A 25,025-nucleotide genomic window follows, 5' to 3' on the forward strand; every position below is an offset into this window, starting at 1 on the left:
CGTCTTCTGCACACATTCACTTCTCTCGTTATCCCATCTCTGCTCATCTCATCCCGGTTTGGTTATCTCGACCTATCTCTCTCATTATTGATGTGTTTCTTCTGCACACATTCACTTCTCTCGTTATCCCATCTCTGCTCATCTCATCCCGGTTTGGTTATCTCGACCTATCTCTCTCATTATTGATGTTTTTCTTCTGCACACATTCACTTCTCTCGTTATCCCATCTCTGATCATCTCGTCTCGGTTTGGTTATCTTGACCTATCTCTCCCATTATTGATGTGTTTCTTCTGCATACATTCACTTCTCTCGTTATCCCATCCCACCCTCTCAAGATCACCATTCTCCTGTGTTACCTATTTGGTTATTCCTTGTTCACCCTTCATGTGCCCCGCTCTGCGTGGTAAACCGTAAGTTTTCCCGCGAACGTGGACTATGCCTCACAGTGGACCTTTGGAGCCCTCCCGGTGCTCGTGAAAAGTAACTTCTCTCGATGAGTGACTTTATGGCACATTCCTTGAAATATTCCTTCAACTAGTTTCCTCAAATTTTTCAGAAAATTGATACCTCGACGGGTCCTCTGAACGTTGAAAAATATTTATTCAACATAATTTATTTGTCCATTTTATAATATCTCTTCCCCTATATCCCCCCCCCCTATATCCCTTATATCCCCTATATTGTTACGTGAAACTTAGTTTTTATACCTCTTGCAAGGAATAGGAAAGTTCTTGACGGCTACTATAAAAAGGTACCAGAATGGTGAAAGTAAATAATTTAGTTTTATTGCCAATGCCATAAATCACTGTATGACTCTGTTGTGCTATTATTCTCTGTCTCGCTCTCTCATATTCATTATTTGAACAATATGCTAGTATGTGCTCTCTAAGTAATTTATGATATATCTTAGTTCAACCTTAGTAGCAAGGGCGCTATAATCCTACTCTAGCGAGCCTTCTGGATTCTGCAGTGACATTCCACACTAGGAAAAGATTTATTATCTTCCCTACTGTACCCTATGTTGCTTTAAAACTGCTCGATCAATTGCCTCAGGTAATCAGGACATTGAACCTTGTATTGTTGACACTCATCTCAAAATATTATTTTGATGTTCTGTCTAGATTAAATTTGTTTTTAAACTTCATGTAGTTAGAAGTACTACATAAAGTATATTATTTCATTTAATATTTAGCTGTTTAAATTATTATTGTTATTGATAGTAATAGGCTTTGTGGTTATCACATCTCAAGCAAATAGTTGATTGTAAACTATTTTGATCTGTACTTAGTTTATTACAATCACTTAATTAATTTGTTCCACTCATTGTTTCTATAAAGTTATTGTATAATTTCTCATATCAAATTTAAAAGTATAATGATAAATATTAGTACGTTGTTTTATATCTCTTTGATAAATTATGCACACTTAATTTGTTAACTCCTGCAATCTAGTTTAAGACAAAATAAATGTATAAATTTTGTGTAACTATCGGTTCCGTGTTTAATATAATTAAATTCATATTTCTATAAACTTGATAAGTTGATACGTTGTATTATTGTTTATGAATCTTGTTCGCGCTTCTCATTAAAATTTCAATTGAATTTTTATTCTTTAATTTCATTGTGTACTTTAAATATCTTTTGGTTAAATTCCACAATTTAAAATGGTTACAAAATCATGTAACCCTATAAACCTATAAACGGTCAACCGTTTTAATAAAAACAAGGTTAACAACCATCAGAGCAGCGGTTAATGAACTCGCCAATCAAGATAGTCCATTAAGTGCGGTTTAAACTGCGAAATGTAACTAATTATCTCACTGAAAGCAAGAAGAAGCGGTGAATTCGAAGAAAATCGAGCAGCGTCATTGAACATTCTGATGATTTGTCGGAACCAAATTTAAGCAAAAATGAAAATGTCATAAATGATTGTTTGTGCAAGTTCCCAGTGTTATTTAAACACGGTTACTAGCTTACAACTGAACCCTCACCGTTGCCTCCCGCTGCTACCCGCTGCTACCCGCAGTGAAGTGCCACCGCAGATGTCACTTACGACCACTCGACTTAGACTCCCGTAACTGGAGCTGCGTAACTACGGTGTAGATCTCAACAGTAATGTGTACCATCGTAATGCTCTCGAATGCAACAAAAATACAATATCTTCTTTCAATGTTCAGTGATGAACCGCTAGCAATAGTGCCTCTCAGATTTACAGCTGAAAATTATACCATTGCGTATGACTTGCTCTTTGATCGTTATCATAACCTTCTTCGTTTCACAGCTCTCCATTTCAATCATACTATGGAATTGCCTAAAATCTCAGCCAACACAAAAAAAAAAACAGATGACACCATTCTGTAATTCATTATTTGAGCACACTCAGGCTGCCAAGGCTCTTGAATGTGATATCACTTTGCAAAATGAATATTAGTTTAAGAAAAAACCTCGAAGCTCATCGTGCACTTGTTGGCGACGAATGACATTATTTGCCTGATACTCAAGGTATGATAAAGTTTTAAAATTAAGAATACTTTAATCTTGAGGATGCAAGCTTACACCATACTTCAATCACTGTGAATAGCCTCAACATAGTCAACTATTCTCATTCAAATTCACGAAAGTGTGAAAGATGAGCTCTTAGAGAATACTGAATCCACAAAGTTCCTCGTGATGTACGACAAAGTTACAACCTGGAACAAACATGTGGACTATATCTATGATTGTGTTACTTCAGGCATGTACGCTCTGCGTGACCTTGCTAGTAACTGTTCGCAAAAAGTCTTAACGGTGGTATTATTTTAGCCTAATTGGTCTATAATTGACACATGGGGAATGGGGAAACACTTTGAGCCAGCTTTGCTAAATACAATCTAGTAAGAGTAATTAGACTACAACAAATCTGTCTGAATATTTGTCCAATTAAACATCAGAGATTCGTGTAGAGATGCTTTCAGGGAGCTTGAATTATTAACTCTGCCCTTCCTATATATATATATATATATATATATATATATATATATATATATATATATATATATATATATATATATTGGACGTTGCCCTGTATTTTCGATCAAAATGCGTTCTTATTCAGGGTAGTGATATTCACTCCTATGAAACTGAAGGCAGGAAGAACTCACCAGCCTACTGCTGTCAAAATTCAAACATTAAAATATTAGAAAATAGAATAAGCATAGTCATGACTGAACCTGAGTTTGATAAAGGTTTCCAAAATAATGCGATATTTTAACTAGAAAACGTGTCAGTAAAGCAACCTAATAAATTTTAGAAAACATGTAATTTTTTTAATTAATTACAATTTTATTCATGGCAATATATTACATAACGAAAATTACTAAATCTTAAAACATAGCAGTCCATGTTGTTCAGTCTGATGTTGATGGCAATGGCATCCCAGACGCACCCAAATCGGATATAAGAGTATTATGATTAAATCAATTATCGTTATGTAACACTTTGTAAATGCACATGTATTTGTCGTGTAATACTTTATATCTGTATCTGCTAAACGTATAAATGCAAATTTTCTAGAATCTAAAATCTATGGTGAAAAATATTTCTACGGTTATTTGATTTCTATAATATAACTCGGACTGGTGTCATACCATTTATTGCAAAAACCAACTCTACTATTAATCGCTTAAATTGCTTCAAAACTAATCTTAGAAATTATGTTTCACAGCTAAAACATTATTTATATCCAGAAATGTATTTATCTTTCTTTGAGATAAGAGAGATGTAAATGAAAAGGCTAGTAAGAAAGTTTCTTAAGAGGATCTAAGGAAAATAAACTGAAATCTACAAAATTTTACAGTTAGATTAGTGGAATAAATCAAGTACAAAATAAAACAAGTAAGTTCCGATTTATCGGAATTTCTAACTAACCTGCGGTCACGAACATGCTTTGGTAAATAATGTAAATGAGTAAATATTACAGTACAATCGATGAAATATCGAGTAAATAATTATAATTATAAACCCAGGAACGATGAAGGAAATAATACGTAACAACTATTTAATTAAACCTTTTTACTAATACGTTAGTCCCGGTCAGCGTTAATATTTGTAACTAATATTTGTCAGATATCATCAGAAGCTTACGTTGGCACGTTGGCATTTTACTGCATTCAAATCTCATTGTCATGTCATTAATCCAGTGTATACCACATTCCGCCCTATCGACATCTCTGAGAGAGATGAGTTTTCAATTTAGCTATTAATTTACAACTGAATTAAATTATACAAATTTATCAGTATTTCCTATTAATATATAATTACATTTTACATTGCAAACGATATTTTGACGAAAGTAAATTACTACTTATTTTATCTTATACATCTACTGTATTTACGAATAATATAATTTTTGGTTATTATAAAAATAAATTATATGTATTATATTAAATAAAATTATGGGTAGTGTAATAAGTACTGCTTTTATTTAAAACTAGCAATCTGTGTATGTATTTTACCATAAATCATTAAATACAACTATCAATATAAGTGTTAGTGATTATGATTATGTTTTAATAATTAATGCTGCTAATTTAATCAGAATTATTATTTAGTTTCTGAATATTAGGCTAGTACTAAGTAGTGTTGTGGATATAATTACAAAAGTTACAGTCGTAACAGTAAATTTTTCATTCAGCAACTAAAAAAATGTAAAATTTACTGTCTAAAAACATTCGAATGCAAGGTTCCTAGAAAGTTTAAGTGTATCATTTTTGAAAGGCCAAAAGATTTGAAAGTACTAACCCCCTGAAGTAAAATATAAACGTAAATCCTAAAAGTGTTGAAAGAATAGTTAAAATAGTAAGACATTGTGCTAAATAGGAAAGGAAATACACAGTGTAGATACACAGTGACTGAGACACTACACTAAGACGCCGTCTGCTTGAAGAGGAATGTGATATAAAGCGAAACTCAAGTTTCACATTGCGTGCGTCATAAATCGCATTATACATAGTGAAAATAAAGTCTTTAATTAAAAGTTTTGTTCAATATGATAGGGGTTAAATTACGATGCCTTATGAAAATCTTTAATTTGCAACCGAAACCTTGCAATTAAGTTTGCTGTTAATTCGTTGTTTTAATTACAGTGGATGATAATTACTTCATATAATAACTTTTAAAAGTAAAGTTTTTGTATAAAAGTTACGGTGGCGGTCTCCGGTTACAAACAAATTTAACTCTCCATTTCCTCAACCGAGAAAGTTTTAACCACAGCACCTCATGTTTTCCGATAAGCCATGTTCACTGTGAACACACCATAGTCGGTAAGGAAACTTCGGGTTTGGTTACCTTAACGTCTGAATTTTTGTTCTCTCACTTGCATTACATTCAAAATGACATATATGAATAGAAAAAAAGCAGTCACTACAAGGGTGGATACCACAATGTATATTATGGACTATGACTGATACGTGTATGTAATTAAGCTAAATTACATTCACTGTAGGGTGTTTGGACGTTTTACCGTGGTACCTCGCCCCTGCAGATTTGGTAGTCATATTATTCCGTCTTGCAGAGTCAACATGACTGTCTTGAAATAAACTTAGACAAATGCATATGCAGTATGCGAGTATATACCCTGTTACCTCGCCCCTGCAGATTTGGTAGTTATATTATTCCGTCTTGCAGAGTCAACATGACTGTCTTGAAATAAACTTAGACAAATGCATATGCAGTATGCGAGTATATACCCTGTTACCTCGCCCCTGCAGATTTGGTAGTTATATTATTCTGTCTTGCAGAGTCAACATGACTGTCTTGAAATAAACTTAGACAAATGCATATGCAGTATACGAGTATATACCCTGATACCTCTCCCCTGCAGATTTGTTGGTCATATTTTCCGTCCTGCAGAGTCAACATGTCTGTCTTGAAATGAGCTGAGACAAGTGCACATGTAGTATACGAGTATATCCAATTCAGTTACGACTTCATTCTCCGTAGATGGTCCAGCTTAGTGCTGATGGTAAAGATCAGACTATCTCTATGTATCACTAAGCACGTATTCTAACTCTATTTATCAATTAAAACTTCCATCGATGAATTATCACATTTAAGGAACAAAACAAATGTTTTTCTATAAAGTTTTAACTTTTTAAATTGTATTTCTGTTTAGCATGCAAAATAATCCAGTGTATTACCAAATCCCCCGCGCCTAAACTCCCAAACTGAGCGATCACACATAAATCTAATCATAATACTCCACGTTGGCACGTATGATGCACCGAGGGTGGGTGGGATTCTAAAGTATTTATTCATTGCTTAACTAAGGTCCTTGGCTATTCTCAAACAATGTCATAAAATTGATAGTTTTTATAAATTGATCAACCAATTTCAAGCAAAACTGTTCTTATTTATTTGTAATAAATCTTAAGGTATCAAGATGGCGTTCTGTTTTAAGTTGTAGAGTACAACTTGCTTTTAGCATTTTAGATAACCTTTAGCCCAGCACCGAACCCTTAGTAAGAAGTTCTGATTGGTGGTGAACAGGATCTCTCCCAGCATACAACGGTTGATTCTTATTCCACATCTCACCACCAACATCCAGAGAATGTACTTTCACGACCGCTTCGTAATCACTCTAAAGTAGTTATCACACCGTTCAATGTATCGTATGCTCATTACAAGAATCCTCAATACTTAGTGTTCTCTCCTGGTATCTTTGCTTTGCATCCTATCCGTACTGTAGAAATATTGTGGCCTCAATAACAAGAAACAATGCTCTAGACAGAATGTCCAATGTTAGCACGTCATAGTCAAACATATCATAGGATATCGGAATACTAAGCCTGGTCCATCGGTCCTTAGCCCACTTCTAGATAACCATGATTAGTCCAATGTTAGCACGTCATACGTCATAGTCAAACATATCACGGGATGTCGGAATACTAAGCCTGGTCCATCGGTCCTTAGCCCACTTCTAGATAACCATGATTAGTCCAATGTTAGCACGTCATAGTCAAACATATCACAGGATGTCGGAATACTAAGCCTGGTCCATCGGTCCTTAGCCCACTTCTAGATAACCATGATTAGTCCAAAGCGTCCTATATTTACTTTTATTGTTCCTATTGCTCATTTGTTTCAAGATATCCACTATAATTTTTCCAAATGTTCCCTATATTATATTTATTATTATGTTGTATTTCACAATGAGTAAGCTCTGGTATTTTTACTCATTTTAGTTTTAAGTTTAATCAAGATTTATTATACACATTCCTAATATTGTTAGTTTTGTAAATCATTAAATTTTTTGTAACGTAAAATACATAACCAAAATAAGAAGCTGGTACAAGAATTCAAAAACCCACCTAAAAACGGAAATTATCAACATGTCGTTAGGCAATAAATTAATAGTGTTTGTAAGAATGAAACAAAATAGTCTCATTTATAAATTTTATTTGAATAAAAACTATAATGTTTTTAAATAACTGTCTTTAAATTCAGGGAAACTATTTCAATAACTCAGATTTCATTTGATATTTTCCGCTCTATTCCAGTGATAAATACATTTTAAATAAAATGTGAACATCGGACTTTAGTACATTTCCCTACTCAAACTCGTAAGTTAATGTCTTTCTAAAAGCTTGAGTATGCTAATAATTCAATTACTCTTGAAGTGTTATAGGAGATAAATAACAACGAAGCATGTGACTGTGCATATTCTCGTTCATTAAGAATGATTTCGGTTAGTGCTTAGCTAAGTGCTTTAGTGTATTAGTCAGCATAAATGTTTTAAACTTGAATTAGTAAATAATACATTTGTACTTTCTACGGTAATGGATAATCTGATATTATGATATCGTATTATAGCAAATTAAATTAACTCCATTGGTGTTTCTGAAATTATATAATTTGTATGTAGTTCAAATTTCGTACGTCACGTTTACACGAACACAATTTAACATTACAAATTAATATAATAAGTAGTGTCATTTGATTAAACTTGCTGAATTTTATCCAAAGCTGTAAATTTAAAAATTGTTCCTTGGCGTAATTACGAGCGTTTAGAATTATGTATATTAAAAACTTTTGGTTTGAGTGAAATTATTATGTTATTGTGTGGAGGTGCATACCGTTGGTTGGTTCAGAAGATATTTAATGACGGTCTTGACTTTGCTTAATTTTATATATAGAAGAGTCAAAGCGAAATATTTATTTTTACCGTAAGTACTTTTTCATGCTAGTAAATCCTTACGGCCACTAGGCATTATGAGCGTACTAATGTTGTGTTAGGTCTATTTCATAGACATGGTCTTCCTGAAAACTATCTTAATAATAAAGAAATACAAATAAGAAACAAATGGTAAATGGACTTTACGACCTACGGTATAACGGTGTGTCGGTATTGGATGTAAGTAAGCTTGGTTGGCAACTCATCACACGGCATGGCCAACACCTGAGTGGAGCCGGAAAAACAGCGGATCAACCAGTAAGCGATTTCATGATTCTTGTACACAATCTGTGAAGGAGGAGAAACCGCTGGATCCTGTTGAAACCCAGGAGACTTCCTCTCCGAGCTGCACAAAGGAAGTGTTACTCATACCCCCACTGAGTGTTTATAGCCTTCCATGTGATTCCTTCTGTGATGCTGTTTAAAAATGGTAAGACAAGTCCATTGTCTCCCTGTAGCAGTGACGAGATTGTGATGCAGTCGAGATCGAGTGAGATCCTTATCTGTAGACAAGCAAAATTGGACAGATAAAATTTTTCTTTTTTCCAATCCAAAATAAAGCTAAGAAGGGATATTAAACCTTGTAACATTGCCCTCCTAAAATTTTCTCTTCGGTAAAGAGAAATTCGATTTCTTAAATGAACCAATCTGTTCATAACAAATGTTTTCTTTCTTTTATGAAACCTATCTTTTTTACTTAAATATAACCTGTCCGTACTTTCCAAGGTTTTAAACAACTGTGCTAAATGGATATCAAAGGGCATTCTAGTGTCACGCGATCGATTGACAGAATTGTCAAAAAATTCTACTAATAAGTGTTTCCTCGATTATTTTACATCCTGCAAAAGAATACCCGACAAGATAAACTAACGCCGCTAGATCTTACGACGTAAACAAAAACCTAACATTTTCCAAAAATATAAATAAAATAGCATAGGAAATAATTAATAAATATAAAAAACAGGTACAATACAAAAGCATTAATTAAAACGCTGACAACAGAAACATTATATAAGAATCGACGGACGTAGCAAATTTGCTATGTGATTTATTTACAAATGTGGTAACAAATAATTGTGACAAAGGGACTGCAAGTATAGCAGGCCCATTTATAAACTGTCATGCATCTTTAATGATGTTGACTTCTGTCGGTGAATAGTAGGTGGCCATGGTAATAAAAAGCATAAAACCAAAAAAGACCGCTGATGTCGATGGCATTTCGGCGTGGCTCGTAAAACAGTGCGCCGCCTTACTTGTAGCCCCCCTCAAACAATTAATAAATTGTTCTTTTAACGAAGGACGTTTCCCTCGCCTCTAAGAAAGCAATAATTACACCTATTTTTGAGAAAGGTGGTCATACCCAGCCTAATAGCTTCAGGCCGATCTTTATACTGCCTGTTTTTGGTAAGGTTTTTGAAAGCCTGTATCTCTCTAGGTTATTTTCCGTTAGAGAAAAATTCAAAATCATCTCTGTTCACCAATTTGGTTTTAGAGGTGGTAAAATCCACAACAAATGCTGTCATTCAGCTAACTGAGTTAATCGTTAAAGGCCTTGAAAAACGAAATTCGACGCTTAGCGTCTTTTTAGACTTATTCAAAGCATTTGACTGCGTGGATAACTTGATCCTTCTAGATAGATTACGTGGCTATGGTATCCGAGGAGCCCCATTAAACTGGTTCAATCATATCTAAGTAATAGGACTCATTAAGTTCAGATCTGCGGTATATTGTCTAAAGCTTTGAAAATAAAATATCGTGTACCCCAAGGATCAATCCTTAGACCTGTACTTTTCTTATTATATGTGAACAATGTTCCATCATCAGTCAATTCCGGAAACTCAAAGAATATACTGATGACACAACTATTTGTTTTAAATCGAATAATATTTCAAATCTTGAAATCCAAACTATTGAAGGGCTGAATAGCTGTGTACAATATTTTAATATGCACGATCTAAATACTAAAAAATCTAAAACCAATTATATATTTTTTGTAACCGAATACCTTTAAATGGTGTTATGCCAACAGTTTTGGGCGAAGAAGAAGTCAATGAAGTATATAGCACTAAATTCCATGCTTTATTCTTAGATAGAGATTTAACATGGAATGTACATGTGGACAATGCATGTAAAAAGGTCTCATCAGGCATTTATACTCTGATATACCTGTCAAAAGTTTGTTCAAGGCAGATCTTGAAAACGGCTTACTATGGGGTTGTATTTCCTTATTTGTCCTATGGTATTTCATTATGGGGCAGTTGTGGGAGTGCAGCTTTTCTTAGACTTTTCAGACTATAGAAGAGAGCGATTCTGAAATTAAAAATCAGGAACTCGTGCAAGAACAAATTTAGGGAGTATGAATTTGTGTCACTGCCCTGCTTATACATATTTGAGACAATACTATATTGCCGTACGAAGTGTGTGCTGACGCAGGGTAAGGACATTCATAACTACAATACTAGAGGCCGGGAAAATATCAGAGTTGCCCAACGTAGACTAAACTCTTACGAGAGCCTACCATCTGAAGTTGGTGTAAAAGTTTTGAACAAAGTTCCTTGATCATATACAGAACCAGACGAACCCGTTGCATTTTAGCAATTACTCAGGCGATATTTAATATTAGAGTTTTATAGCATGAGCGAGTTTATGAAACATAAAATTTGATCCGGCATCTCTCACTGGGTGTTGACATGTCTATTCTTATGTAGACATTGCCAATTTTAGAAGACGATTTAATTTTTTTACTAGGTACAATATTTTTTTTAAATAAAACAATTTTAAACATTAACTTAATTTATCGGTAAATCTATAGAGTTACACGTATTTATGAAGATTGGTATACAAACTTTGTATTTGTGTTCTGGCAATAAAGAATTGGTATTGTGATTGTGAAATGAATGTAAACGGCCGGAAGTAAAAATATGGATAAGAATAAATATTTTCATAAAAGTTACGTACGCATTTTAAAAACGTTATAAGAAGTTTTGAGTTATAATTTAAGAATTACTTCAACTATTTTTAGCAATTAACACACATATCACTATGCCACTTGCATGATGACTCTTACATAAAGATAAACTAAAATCAACAAAGAGGAAACCCTTTACTTTTATTATCATACTAACCAATATTTTTATTAAACATACTTTTATGAATATATAGGGCTTCTAAAGGTAAAGCTTCGTCCATGCTAAATTAAATTCTTGATACCTCTGATAGAACGTTGTCAATTAATTTTGATTACAATAACTCCCGTTTATCAAATGTCTGCATTACTTCAAAACCATACTTATGTGCACCTCTGATCCAAATAAGACGTCTTAACTAATAGTATGCAGAATAAAATTTTTATTTTGTTCAATTTATTTAATAGCTTTCAAAAAGTGGATATTTTTTAATCACACCTTTATTTTGGTATTGCATTAAACATTTTCAGTCTAAAAAATAGCTTTTTCTAAAAATGGTGAAACTGGGTTTTGGAACTGCTATTTTGTTTAAGGGCCTTAATTTATTTTTGTAGATATTAATTAATACAAGCAAATCACCACTAGTGACATAACACATTTTTAAAACCTTATACACGAACAAGGGAAAGTATATATATACATGTATATACATATACATATATATATATATATACAAATCTTCTTTTTTATTAAAACTAAAGCAAAATCGTTTGCGATCAATTACACTGTGTGTTTAGAAATAGTTTTTAAATAAACATTTACTTAATAAACATGTAATAATAAACATATACATCTTGGAAATCTTATTGGCTAAAAGCACTACTGCAACGTTAATAGTTGAAAGTGCAGATATAATTTATGCAAAGAAAATAATAGTTTCATTGCTATTGGTCTCTGGTCTGTACATATATATTATGAATGTTTACAAGAATCATATGCAATCTACTCACAAAACATTTTTTAGTTGGAATTATTTTGTTGTAAATTTATACTGTGGATTTTTTATTGTTATATGAAACTGAAAGCCTAGATAGGCATTTATAGGGTATTTAAGGACGCTCACATAAAATGCACAAACTATCACAGTTATAATCCACATCAATGTTATTGGGAGGAAATTTACTTTGTATTTTTTTAAGGAAAATTATTGCCTGTTGTCCTTATTCATAAAACGCGTTATTTAAAGAAAAGGATATTATTATTAAATGCATTTCATATTATGTTTATTATACATAATATCACATTCATAACATACTTCTTTCCCAAAATAAAACATCATACACACTTTTAAAAGTGCAAAATCTTCAATAAAACAATTAAATTTTAATGAATGAAGAAGATAGATTATGCAATTAGTTCTTTAAATGGATATAGTGTTGTTCCACAATTAGTTCAAACTAGACATTTTAAAATGCGATGAATCAGAACATGTTTAAGTAGCCTGTGTATCACGTTTGTAACTGTAGTATAAGCAATAATACGTAACCACTATAATAACACCGTTGCGACTGACAAAGCAGAATTAAATCCAGTATCCCCATACTCTTTTCTCCAATTATATTTAGAATTTATCCAACGTGCACAATACTAGAATTTATACTCATAAATCTGTTCTGCTTCCTGCTGTTTAAGTAGCCTGTGTATCACGTTTGTAACTGTAGTTTAAGCAATAATCTGTAACCTCTATAATAACACCGTTGCGACTGACAAAGCAGAATTAAATCTAGTATCCCCATACTCTTTTCTCCAATTATATTTAGAATTTATCCAACATGCACAATACTAGAATTTATACTCATAAATCTGTTCTGCTTCCTGCTGTTTAAGTAGCCTGTGTATCACGTTTGTAACTGTAGTTTAAGCAATAATCTGTAACCTCTATAATAACACCGTTGCGACTGACAAAGCAGAATTAAATCCAGTATCCCCATACTCTTTTCTCCAATTATATTTAGAATTTATCCAACATGCACAATACTAGAATTTATACTCATAAATCTGTTCTGCTTCCTGCTGTTTAAGTAGCCTGTGTATCACGTTTGTAACTGTAGTTTAAGCAATAATCTGTAACCTCTATAATAACACCGTTGCGACTGACAAAGCAGAATTAAATCTAGTATCCCCATACTCTTTTCTCCAATTATATTTAGAATTTATCCAACGTGCACAATACTAGAATTTATACTCATAAATCTGTTCTGCTTCCTGCTGTTTAAGTAGCCTGTGTATCACGTTTGTAACTGTAGTTTAAGCAATAATCTGTAACCTCTATAATAACACCGTTGCGACTGACAAAGCAGAATTAAATCTAGTATCCCCATACTCCTTTCTCCAATTATATTTAGAATTTATCCAACGTGCACAATACTAGAATTTATACTCATAAATCTGTTCTGCTTCCTGCTGTTTAAGTAGCCTGTGTATCACGTTTGTAACTGTAGTTTAAGCAATAATCTGTAACCTCTATAATAACACCGTTGCGACTGACAAAGCAGAATTAAATCTAGTATCCCCATACTCTTTTCTCCAATTATATTTAGAATTTATCCAACATGCACAATACTAGAATTTATACTCATAAATCTGTTCTGCTTCCTGCTGTTTAAGTAGCCTGTGTATCACGTTTGTAACTGTAGTTTAAGCAATAATCTGTAACCTCTATAATAACACCGTTGCGACTGACAAAGCAGAATTAAATCCAGTATCCCCATACTCCTTTCTCCAATTATATTTAGAATTTATCCAACGTGCACAATACTAGAATTTATACTCATAAATCTGTTCTGCTTCCTGCTGTTTGAGTTTTGTAAATATATAAAAGTAATAGGTTTTTTTATATATATATGAGTGATTTACAATGGGTTCCAAACGATTTTTAGACGTCTACAGCATGACTATGTAAAATACTATTTACTTGAATTGAGTAATATCAAACGAGTTCATTTATGTGATTTTCACAAGAGAAAAAGTCAAAGACCTGAAGGATATTTTTATATAAATAGTAGTCCGTCCGCTGCGCTGTTTCTTACTAAGGGTAGCAGAACAAGTTTCAAAGGTGTTAAGAAAATTGCAACGAATCCATGACTTGAGCCATTGAGACTTGAGCCAGCAATTATTATTTTATATTATAAATTTCTGATTATTATTTTGTGTCGCAACATATTTGTAATACCATCAAGATATTTACATCTAAAAATGCGTAAATTGTAATTCAGTTTCATTGAATTTTTCGAATTAATTCAAATGTATACATTTTTAAAGATTTCAACATTCTTTATAAATGAAAAATGTTTTACTAAAGTGCATTCATTGAGTAAAATTATAATCCAGTTCCATCAGTCGTGTGTAAGAGATTTGTTACTCGTTGTTACAGTTACTACGGATTTAGTCCGGATGCTTTATAGCAAGTCTAATATATCCGTGTTAAATCCTGAAAATAAGGCAAACAATACAGTGACAGTAAAAAGTGACATCCGGGGTGAAGGTTCAGAGAGGTCTGTCATGTGGACGAGCCGGCTTGCAGGGAAATGGACGACGCAAAAACAAGATGAGTTATTGCGAAAGTCTACTTCTGTTGGTACTAATTTATGTGTTATTGAAAAAACGTATACACGGCACGGCACCACTGGAAGAGAATAGAATATTTTAAGTTGTTCTTGGAATTATATGTATGACATTTAGAGTAAAAGGAATCGTGGTTTTTACGTAAAATAGTATGTAAAAATTATTCGGGTAATTATTGCTCGGGTTGAATAAGTAATTTACACGGTGGAACCAATGTAGCCAAATTATTATTATAACCTATTTCTGAGTAAAATATATATATATATATATATATATATATATACACATAAACAAAATTTTAAATATGCAATTGTACAAGTGTATAACACATTGTGCACAATAGTAAAATAAAACAAAATTGTTATACATTTTCGTCAGTTCCACATATGGGAAATTCATTTCAGCAAAATCTGAACTGACTGTCATATACATTAAAAAAAATACAAATTTTATTTAATGTATTTTTTAACTTATTGAGTAATACAAGAATTATAATACGAGCATTTTTCAACTACTCAATAAGTTAAATCGTTTTAATTAAATGAAAATATGTAATATTAATGCCATTCAATGTGTAGTAATTAGCATTCTTTAAGCATCTATCCTATATGTAAGCTAATACTCAATAATTAATAGTAAAATTAAAGCGAATTTCAATATATGGGAACCACTGTTCGCTTTAATTTATTTGCTTTGGAGGAAATTTCATTTAGGGTTATAATTACTTTTCATCTCTTAAAGATATTAATATATTACATTTTGTCTAACTTATTATTAAATTTATAAGTTAAAAATGTTTTGCAACTATGTAAATAAGGATAAAATCTTTCAAGTAACACATTTCAGCAGCGCAAACAACAAATTTCATTTTTCGTAGACAGTTTTTGATTAAATAGCTTTTTTACAATACAATACAAAGCATCGATAAGAAATGGAAAAAATCATATATAAATACTGTGATTTCTCGAAAGTTGGACCAACGTGGATATAGTCTCTTAATTGTATACTTAAATGATTTTAACTGTGTGCTTCCCACTGAAATTATAGAACGCACAAACCGTAGCCATGTACAGTTGTAGACTACACAGGATGAAGCCGACCACATTGTCTACATAGTTGTTTTGTCCACCACTGCAATGTAGCAACCGTATACAGATGTAGACTCTACTGGATGAAGCTGACCACATCTGTCTACATAGTTGTTTTGTCCACAACTGCAACGAAACGATACAAGCTTGGTCCGCACCAGAGTGAATTGTATAGTTGTAGACTAAACTGGATGCAGCTGTTCACATCTGTCTACATAGGTTTTTGTCCAAAACTGAAATGTAACAACCATGTACAGTTGTAGACTACACTAGATGAAGCTCACCACATCTGTCTACATATGTCCACAACTGCAATGTAACAACCGTATACAGATGTAGATTACACTGGATGAAGCTGACCACATCTGTCTACATAGTTGTTTTGTCCACAACTGCAACGAAACGATACAAGCTTTGTCCGGCATCAGAGTGAATTGTATAGTTGAAGACTAAACTGGATGCAGCTGTTCACATCTGTCTACATAGGTTTTTATCCAAAACTGAAATGTAACGACCATGTACGGTTGTGGACTACACGGGATGAAGCTGACCACATCTGTCTACATAGTTGTTTTGTCCACAACTGCAATGTAACCACCATGTACAGTTGTAGATTGCACTGGATGAAGCTGACCACATCTGTCTACATAGGTGTTTTTTCCACAACTGCAATGTAACAACCATATACAGTTGTAGACTCCACTGGATGAAGCTGACCACATCTGGCTACATAGTTGTTTTGTCCACAACTGCAATGTAACAACCATATACAGTTGTAGACTCCACTGGATGAAGCTGACCACATCTGGCTACATAGTTGTTTTGTCCACAACTGCAATGTAACATCCTTATACAGTTGTAGACTCCACTGGATGAAGCTGACCACATCTGGCTACATAGTTGTTTTGTCCACAACTGCAATGTAACATCCTTATACAGTTGTAGATTACACTGGATGAAGCTGACCACATATGTCTACATAGTTGTTTTGTCCACAACTGCAATGTAACATCCTTATACAGTTGTAGATTACACTGGATGAAGCTGACCACATCTGTCTACATAGTTGTTTTGTCCACAACTGCAATGTAACATCCTTATACAGTTGTAGATTACACTGGATGAAGCTGACCACATATGTCTACATAGTTGTTTTGTTCCACAACTGCAATGTAACATCCTTATACAGTTGTAGATTACACTGGATGAAGCTGACCACATCTGTCTACATAGTTGTTTTGTTCACAACTGCAATGTAACATCCTTATACAGTTGTAGATTACACTGGATGAAGCTGACCACATCTGTCTACATAGTTGTTTTGTCCACAACTGCAATGTAACATCCTTATACAGTTGTACATTACACTGGATGAAGCTGACCACATCTGGCTACATAGTTGTTTTGTCCACAACTGCAATGTAACAACCATATACAGTTGTAGACTCCACTGGATGAAGCTGACCACATCTGGCTACATAGTTGTTTTGTCCACAACTGCAATGTAACATCCTTATACAGTTGTAGACTCCACTGGATGAAGCTGACCACATCTGGCTACATAGTTGTTTTGTCCACAACTGCAATGTAACATCCTTATACAGTTGTAGACTCCACTGGATGAAGCTGACCACATCTGGCTACATAGTTGTTTTTTCCACAACTGCAATGTAACATCCTTATACAGTTGTAGATTACACTGGATGAAGCTGACCACATCTGTCTACATAGTTGTTTTGTCCACAACTGCAATGTAACATCCTTATACAGTTGTAGATTACACTGGATGAAGCTGACCACATCTGTCTACATAGTTGTTTTGTCCACAACTGCAATGTAACATCCTTATACAGTTGTAGATTACACTGGAAGAAGCTGACCACATCTGCCTGCATAGTTTTTTTTCCATAACTGTAATGAAACCATAGAAGCTTTTTCCGGCATCAGAGTGGATTGTTTAGTTGTAGACTACACTGGATGAAGCTCTTCACATCCGTCTACGTAGTGGTTTGTGGATAACTGCAATGTAACCACCATATACAGTTGTAGACTACACGTGATAAAGCTGACTACATCTGTGTTCATAGTTGTTTTGTCCACAATTGTAATGAAATCGTACAAACTTGGTCCGGCACCAGAGTGATTTGGTGTTCAAAACTTATTTTATTTTATATTTATAAATATGGACTTCCGGTTAACTAAATCAAACGTAGCTCATCGTAGCTACAGGATATTGTACATGTCACTATAATTCACTCGATCTAGCAGTGATAAACGCACGATACCTACGATATTGCGTGCTCTGCCGTGGGTAACTGCTTGCTGCGCACATATAACAGACAAGTTACGACAGAACTGTTACTATGAATTTAAAGACTGTTATAAAACTAATCTTAGTTTATACTTGACACAAGTATTCTTCCCACGCTATTACATGTATGTAAATTATTTTATAGGTAAATAAAGCCTAATCACCTTTGGAATAAAGTAAAGACGGGGTAAATTAAAATGGCTATAAATATACATTTTTACCTACTTTCTTGAACACAACAACAAGGCAAATTAAGCATTGGTGACGGAAGTATAATTTATTCGAACCAGAAGTGCTCATACACAAATGTCGTGTTTTGTTGCAGTTATATTACTTGAGGCTGAAGCAGAATTGGGAAGTGTGGCTCGAATTCCCTGTGACCTCACCACTCCTATCACTATGGACTCACTCTCTCTCGTCATATGGTACAAGGATGACGGCAAGTCACCTATTTACAGGTAAACGATAGCAAATAAACTGTTACATTTAAGTACACTTGTGTAGGTGTGATACGCATAAATTATAAATAAAAAACTTTTAAAAGTCAAATTACGTCAATGTTTATTATATAAATACACACACACACACACACACACACACACACACACACACACACACATATATATATATATATATATTATATACTAGCAGTCCCGACAGACGTTGTCCTGTACACACGTCTTTAATTCGAGAATTTTAAACTTTGATTAATCTGTAACAATCTGGGCTGTTTTGATAAAAATGTCTATTAAAAGTTATTACAATATCTAACTTCATCACATGTACATTTAATCACACTTCGACCAACCGATAGTGTGTGTGAGTATAACATGAGTGATGTGAAATGTTACAGGATGTTTTTAAATGAAAACTTACTTAATCTGAAGGTAAAAAGGTTGCAACAAACTATTTTTATAACAGGTATATTTTTTTCAATTTACAACTTAATATATCGTAATGCCATTGAATTTACAATATTTTTTGTTAATCCTTCAGGAGTATACACAAACAAATTAGATGATTTTCCGATAGTATATGCTGAAGTATAATAAGTGACCTCCATCACAATCGAATTATTGATATTTCTGAATAGCCTATATAACTACTATCCGAATTAGATTATAGTTATGTAAAAGCTGAAGTATAATAAGCGGCCACCATCACATCGAATTATTGATATTTCTGAATAGTCTATCTAATTTCATTATAGTTAATTAAAATTACAGTATAGTATCGGAACTGGCCAACAGAATTTAATTTATCTAAAAAAAACTAAATAAGTATTCTGTATAGGGCTGCTGAAGTTATAATAAGTGGCCACCATCACAATCGAATTTATAGATATTTCTGAATAGCCTATCTAAACTACTAAAATGTTGAACTGAATTAGATTATAGTTTGTTAAAGGCTGAATTATAATAAGCAGCCAACATCGAAATCAATTTATTGATATTTCTAATTAGCCTATCTAAACTACCGAATTTCATTATCTTTTTTTTTATATTTCTTGTGTGCGTGTGTATGGAGCTGAAGTCCTCCTAAATGGGGTGTACCATTTTGGAATGTTTTACATTGTATCCATCAGAATGCGCTACGATCACAGTTTCAAATGTTTTCTATTTTAATTCCAGGTTTTCCTGACAGTTTTTGCTGCTATCAAATATGTGTGATGTTTTGTAACATCGTGTAATTATTGTTGTGAGTGCTAATTGTAATATTACATTAATAGAGATTGAAGATGTTTGAAGTAGGCTACATAAAAAAACTACAGTCATTCATTGAAGTTATTGAACTAATTTTGAAAATTTATTGAACGAAGTGAGTATATTGGTCGCATAACCTAAGTAGCATACAAATCAAAAGGTTGTGTTTCTATGTGTGAATAACTATTGTTAACAGTTTGTACACATAAGTTCAAATTAAGTAGCATATAAATCACATGATTGAAGAACTATTCGTCCTCTTCCACGAAGACTTGGCATTTTTCTGTAAAAATAAAATTCTCTATAATAGTACACAATGAATATGAGTAACTTATTGAATATGTAATTTTAATTAAGTAACTACTAGATAAAAATGTACAACAACATAGACTACAGTATCTAAAATAAGTGAAGAAGTATTCCCTATAGGTCTAAAGTACAATAAGTGGCCACCATCACAATCGAATTATTGATATTTCTGATTAATCAATCTAAACTACCGAATTACATTATAATTATTTAAAATTACAGTATAGTATCAGAAACTGGGCCAACAGAATTTAATTTATCTAATATACTAAATAAGTATTCCCTATAGGTCTGAAGTTACAATAAATGGCCACCATCACAATCGAATTATTGATATATCTGAATAGCCTATCTAAAGTACTAAAATGACAATCCAAATTATAGTTATTTAAAGGCTGTGAAGTATAATAAGCAGCCACCATCTCAATCGAATTATTGATATTTTCTGATTAGCCTATTTATTTAATTTAAAACCAATTCCTACATTATTAACAATAGTTATTGACACATGTGATTCTCTATTAATTTAATATTACAATTAGCACTCACACACTTCATTACTTCATTAAATTTTAAAATTAGTTCAATAACTTCAATAAATAACTATAGTTTAGTATGCACTTCAAACATCTTCAATCTCTATTAATGTATTATTACAATTAGAACTTAGCACAATAATTACACGATGATACAAAACAACACACAAATTTGATAGCAGCACAAACTGTCGGGAAAACCTGGAATTAAAATAGAAAAAACATTTGAAACTGCGATCGTAGCGCATTCTGCTGGATCCAATTTAAAACATACCAAGATAAAAAAAAAAATTATTTTATAAACCAAAAATTAACTGATCAATCACTGCACAACTTAATATTTACGAATTTCAGTTAAAAGTGTATTGTACTAAATCTTCCAATTTTATATCTGGATAACCTCTATTGATATTCCTGATTAGCCTATCTAAACTACCGAATTTCATTATAGTTTATTTAAAATTACAGTATAGTATCAGAACTGGCCAACAGAATTTAATTTAAAAACCAATTCCTACACTATTATCAATAGTTATTCACGTGATTTGTATGCTACTTAATTTGAACTTATCTGAAAACACACAATTTTGACTGCAGATGAAAAATGTAAATTACAACAAATTATTTGAAATCCATTAGTTTAAAAACTTGATTATCTAAAATGTTAACAATAGTTATTCACACATAGAAACAAAACTTTTGATTTGTATGCTACTTAGGTTATTTGAGGTAATGCGACCAATAATCTCTATTAATGTACTATTACAATTTTAGCACTCACACAATAATTACACGATGTTTTATTTTTTATTTTCTCATTTTTGTCTTTTGGATGGCCTTTATAAACTTATAACGCGGCCACGTACGTAGTAACACTTTTTTATAACTTCATTCTATTATATTTTAATGTTATTTGTCGTATTTACTTTTGAAACATGAACCTTACAAAAACAACACACACACATTGATAGCAGCAGCACAAACTGTCGGGAAAACCTGGAATTAAAATTGAAAAACAATTGATCAACACTTAATAATTTACTAAGAATTTCACTTAAAAGGTAAAAACTTCCAATTTTATATCTGGATAATCTCTATCCTCCAAAGTTGAGTACAGAATATATTGAAATAAGAAGTGTTGTTATTTTTATATGTTTATGCTTACTCTATGTTTTCAAGACTATATATGATTAAACGTATGGCTGTGTTGTAATATTAAAATGTTTACATAGAACAATTGGTGAAAATTTAACTTTGCAATCTGCATTAGACTACTGATCAAGCACTTTATAATAACGTAATCTAAATGTAAACAAATGTTTCTGCCTCTTTGGTGAACTTCAGCTGAAAATATTCACAGCTGTTAAGTATCAGTTAAACTTTGTATTACGTGTCGTAGCGCAGTCTGTCGGATCCAATATAAAACACTCCAACATCAACAATTTATAATTAAAAATTTAATTAAATTTGACCGAATAAATAACTATAATGAAATTCAGTAGTTTGGATAGGCTATTCAGAAATATTCAATAATTCGATTGTGATGGAGGCAACTTATTATTATACTTCAGCCCTATCGGGAAAAATCCATCTAATTTGTTTATGTACACTCCTAAGGATTAAAAAAATATTGTACATTCAATAGCATTACGATAAATTAAGTTGTAAATTAAAAAAAATATACTTCTTATAAAATTAGTAATTTAAAATTACAGTATAATGTCGGAACTGGCCAACAGAATTTAATTTAAAACCCTAATTCCTACACTATTAACAATAAGTAGTTATTCACACATGTGATTTGTATGCTACTTAATTTGAACTTATGTGACCAATTCTGGACTGCAGATTAAAAAATGCAAATTTACAACAAATTATTTTAAATCCAATTAGTTTAAAACTTGATTATCTAAACTGTTAACAATATTCACACAAACACAACCTTTTGATTTGTATGCTACTTAGGTTATTTGAGGTATGCGACCAATATACTCACTTCAATAAATGTGCAAAATGAGTTCAATAACTTTAATAAATAACTATAGTTTTTTATGCACTTTAAACATCTTCAATCTCTATTAATGTATTATAACAATTAGCACTCACACAATAATTACAGAATGTTACAAAACAACACACAAATTTGATAGCAGCACAAAATGTCGGGAAAACCTGGAATTAAAATAGAAAAACATTATGGCTGTGTTGTAATATTATAATATTTACGTAGAACAATTGGTGAAACTTCATCTTTGCAATCTGCATTACACTACTGATCAAGCACTTTACAGTAACATTTTTCTAAATTATAATGTGAACAAATGTTTCTGCCTCTTTGATGAACTTCAAGCTGAAAATATTCACACAGCTGTTAAGTATCAGTTTCACTTTGTATTACGTGGTCGTTCGTGGCGCAGTCTGGCGGATCCAATGTAAAACACTCCACCATCAACAACAATTTATTATTAAAAAATTAACTAAATAAACTATTAAAATTGGACCGAATTATGAATCAAAACCATTCTCGGATCCAACTGAAGACAAACAAAAAGTTTCATTAAAAATCGGTCCACCCGTTTAGGAGGAGTTCATTAACATACACACGCACACAAGAAATATATATAAAGATATATATATATGTAACCAAAATAAAATATATAACTTTATTCTATCAGTATATAACATGTTGAAACATGTTTTTTATAAATATATAATACATTTATACTTTTATATACATATATTTAAGGTATATATATTATATAAACAAGTTATATGCAGCTGGACTAAGCATATATATATATATATATATATATAAGCAAATCCCTTAAAGTGGGCGGAAGTGCATTGTACTCAGAGGTAGGATGATAAGTAGAAGAAAGCCTAGTTTGTTACCTGGATGGAGTATTACACGCGTTTGTAGTATGCCGTCTTGCCCCTCTGGTGTACCTTATCTAATCGTCGCTCTTGTCGACAGATTGGGCAAGTCACCAATTGTCTGTTATATCTTGTGTTGTCGATTATAGTTTCTTGCATAAAAACATCTCTCGCCCCAAACAAACGAGCTCGATATGTTTATGGAGCTATATATTGATTCTATAAGGTTTTATCAGATTATAAAATACCCTTAGACCAAAGTTTTACTTCTGTGAAAGAACTGTGTGAACAATTTTTCAACAGATAAAGAATAAAATGTATGGTACGAAATATGTACATATTAGTCATACCTGTTTAAATTTATAATGGCCTAATTTACCCGCTAGCAATGATAGTATAAAAATGAAAAGGGTTTTAGAGTATATGATTATTTGTTATTATAATATTTCCATGTCTTGTTACTTTCCTAGGCATACGTGTTAGAATAAATGTACGATCATTCTCACCCCTAAAATGTGTATTGGATTGCAACCAAAAAAGACGTAATGGATTTATTTTGCTTTAAAATGAATACGTAAATTTCAATAAATGCCCAAATTTTATTTGTAGAACAAACTGGTTTTAGAGGACAATAATGTTCTCCTTTCAACCGAAAACAGTACCAACACATGTGAAAGTTAGTGTTTTCGTTGATGTTGCTAAACAACATATCACGGTCCAATCAACTGTGGGTAAAGATCCATCGGACATTCCACCAGTAATCAATTTATCAACTGTAAATAGCTGCTGCGTAACAGTGTTTTGATGTCAAACAACGTAATCCGCATGTTCAGAGCCAACAGATTATTTCAGTTGGCTGAGCAAACCAACCTGTTTTTCTGAAAATTAAAAAAAAATTGCAACGTTGTATTTTTATATCTTTCTATGACGTAACTGTTATGTAACGCAGCTGCAGTATTTATGGAAAAGATTGGATTATAAAATCCAGAAAAATCATTTTAGTAAGTTAATATAAAAAAATATTTCCCTTAGATACCACAGATGTTGACAGCAATAACAAAATATGATATAATTAGAATAAGAGATCGTCCAACATAAATATGTTGGACGATCTATTATTCCAACATAATATGAGGGTATTATGACGGTTATAATTTGCTTCAGAAAAAAAAATAAATATGTTATGTTGAATTATATGTTTTATAGTGGCTTGAGAAGTAAGACTAGAATATAAAGCTGATGGCAATACAATTATATATTAACATCTTATTTGTTCTATTAGCTTTTAAACTGTATTTATTCAAAGTACAGTTGCACATTTTGAACTTATAGATGCTTAAAGATAGAAGTACAAAATCAAGAAAACACAGTAGGCTAGTCATGGATGCAGTAATGTATACATTCACAAAAAGAAAACTGAATACTTGGAAAAGAGGAAGTACTAAGGTATTTTAAATTATTCTGC

At 32.3% G+C, this 25,025-nt stretch overlaps 1 protein-coding gene across 1 annotated transcript in view; it reads left to right on the forward strand.

The window, feature by feature from the left end:
- Positions 1-25,025, forward strand: part of LOC124355553 — a 137,455-nt gene that overhangs the window by 22,297 nt on the left and 90,133 nt on the right. Inside the window, exon 2 of the mRNA XM_046806719.1 lies at positions 18,464-18,596. Within this exon, the coding sequence (XP_046662675.1) occupies positions 18,464-18,596 (133 nt within the window). The remainder of the gene's footprint in view (positions 1-18,463; positions 18,597-25,025) is intronic.

This window comes from Homalodisca vitripennis, chromosome 1, assembly GCF_021130785.1.
Source record: "Homalodisca vitripennis isolate AUS2020 chromosome 1, UT_GWSS_2.1, whole genome shotgun sequence".
Classification (NCBI taxonomy): domain Eukaryota; kingdom Metazoa; phylum Arthropoda; class Insecta; order Hemiptera; family Cicadellidae; genus Homalodisca; species Homalodisca vitripennis.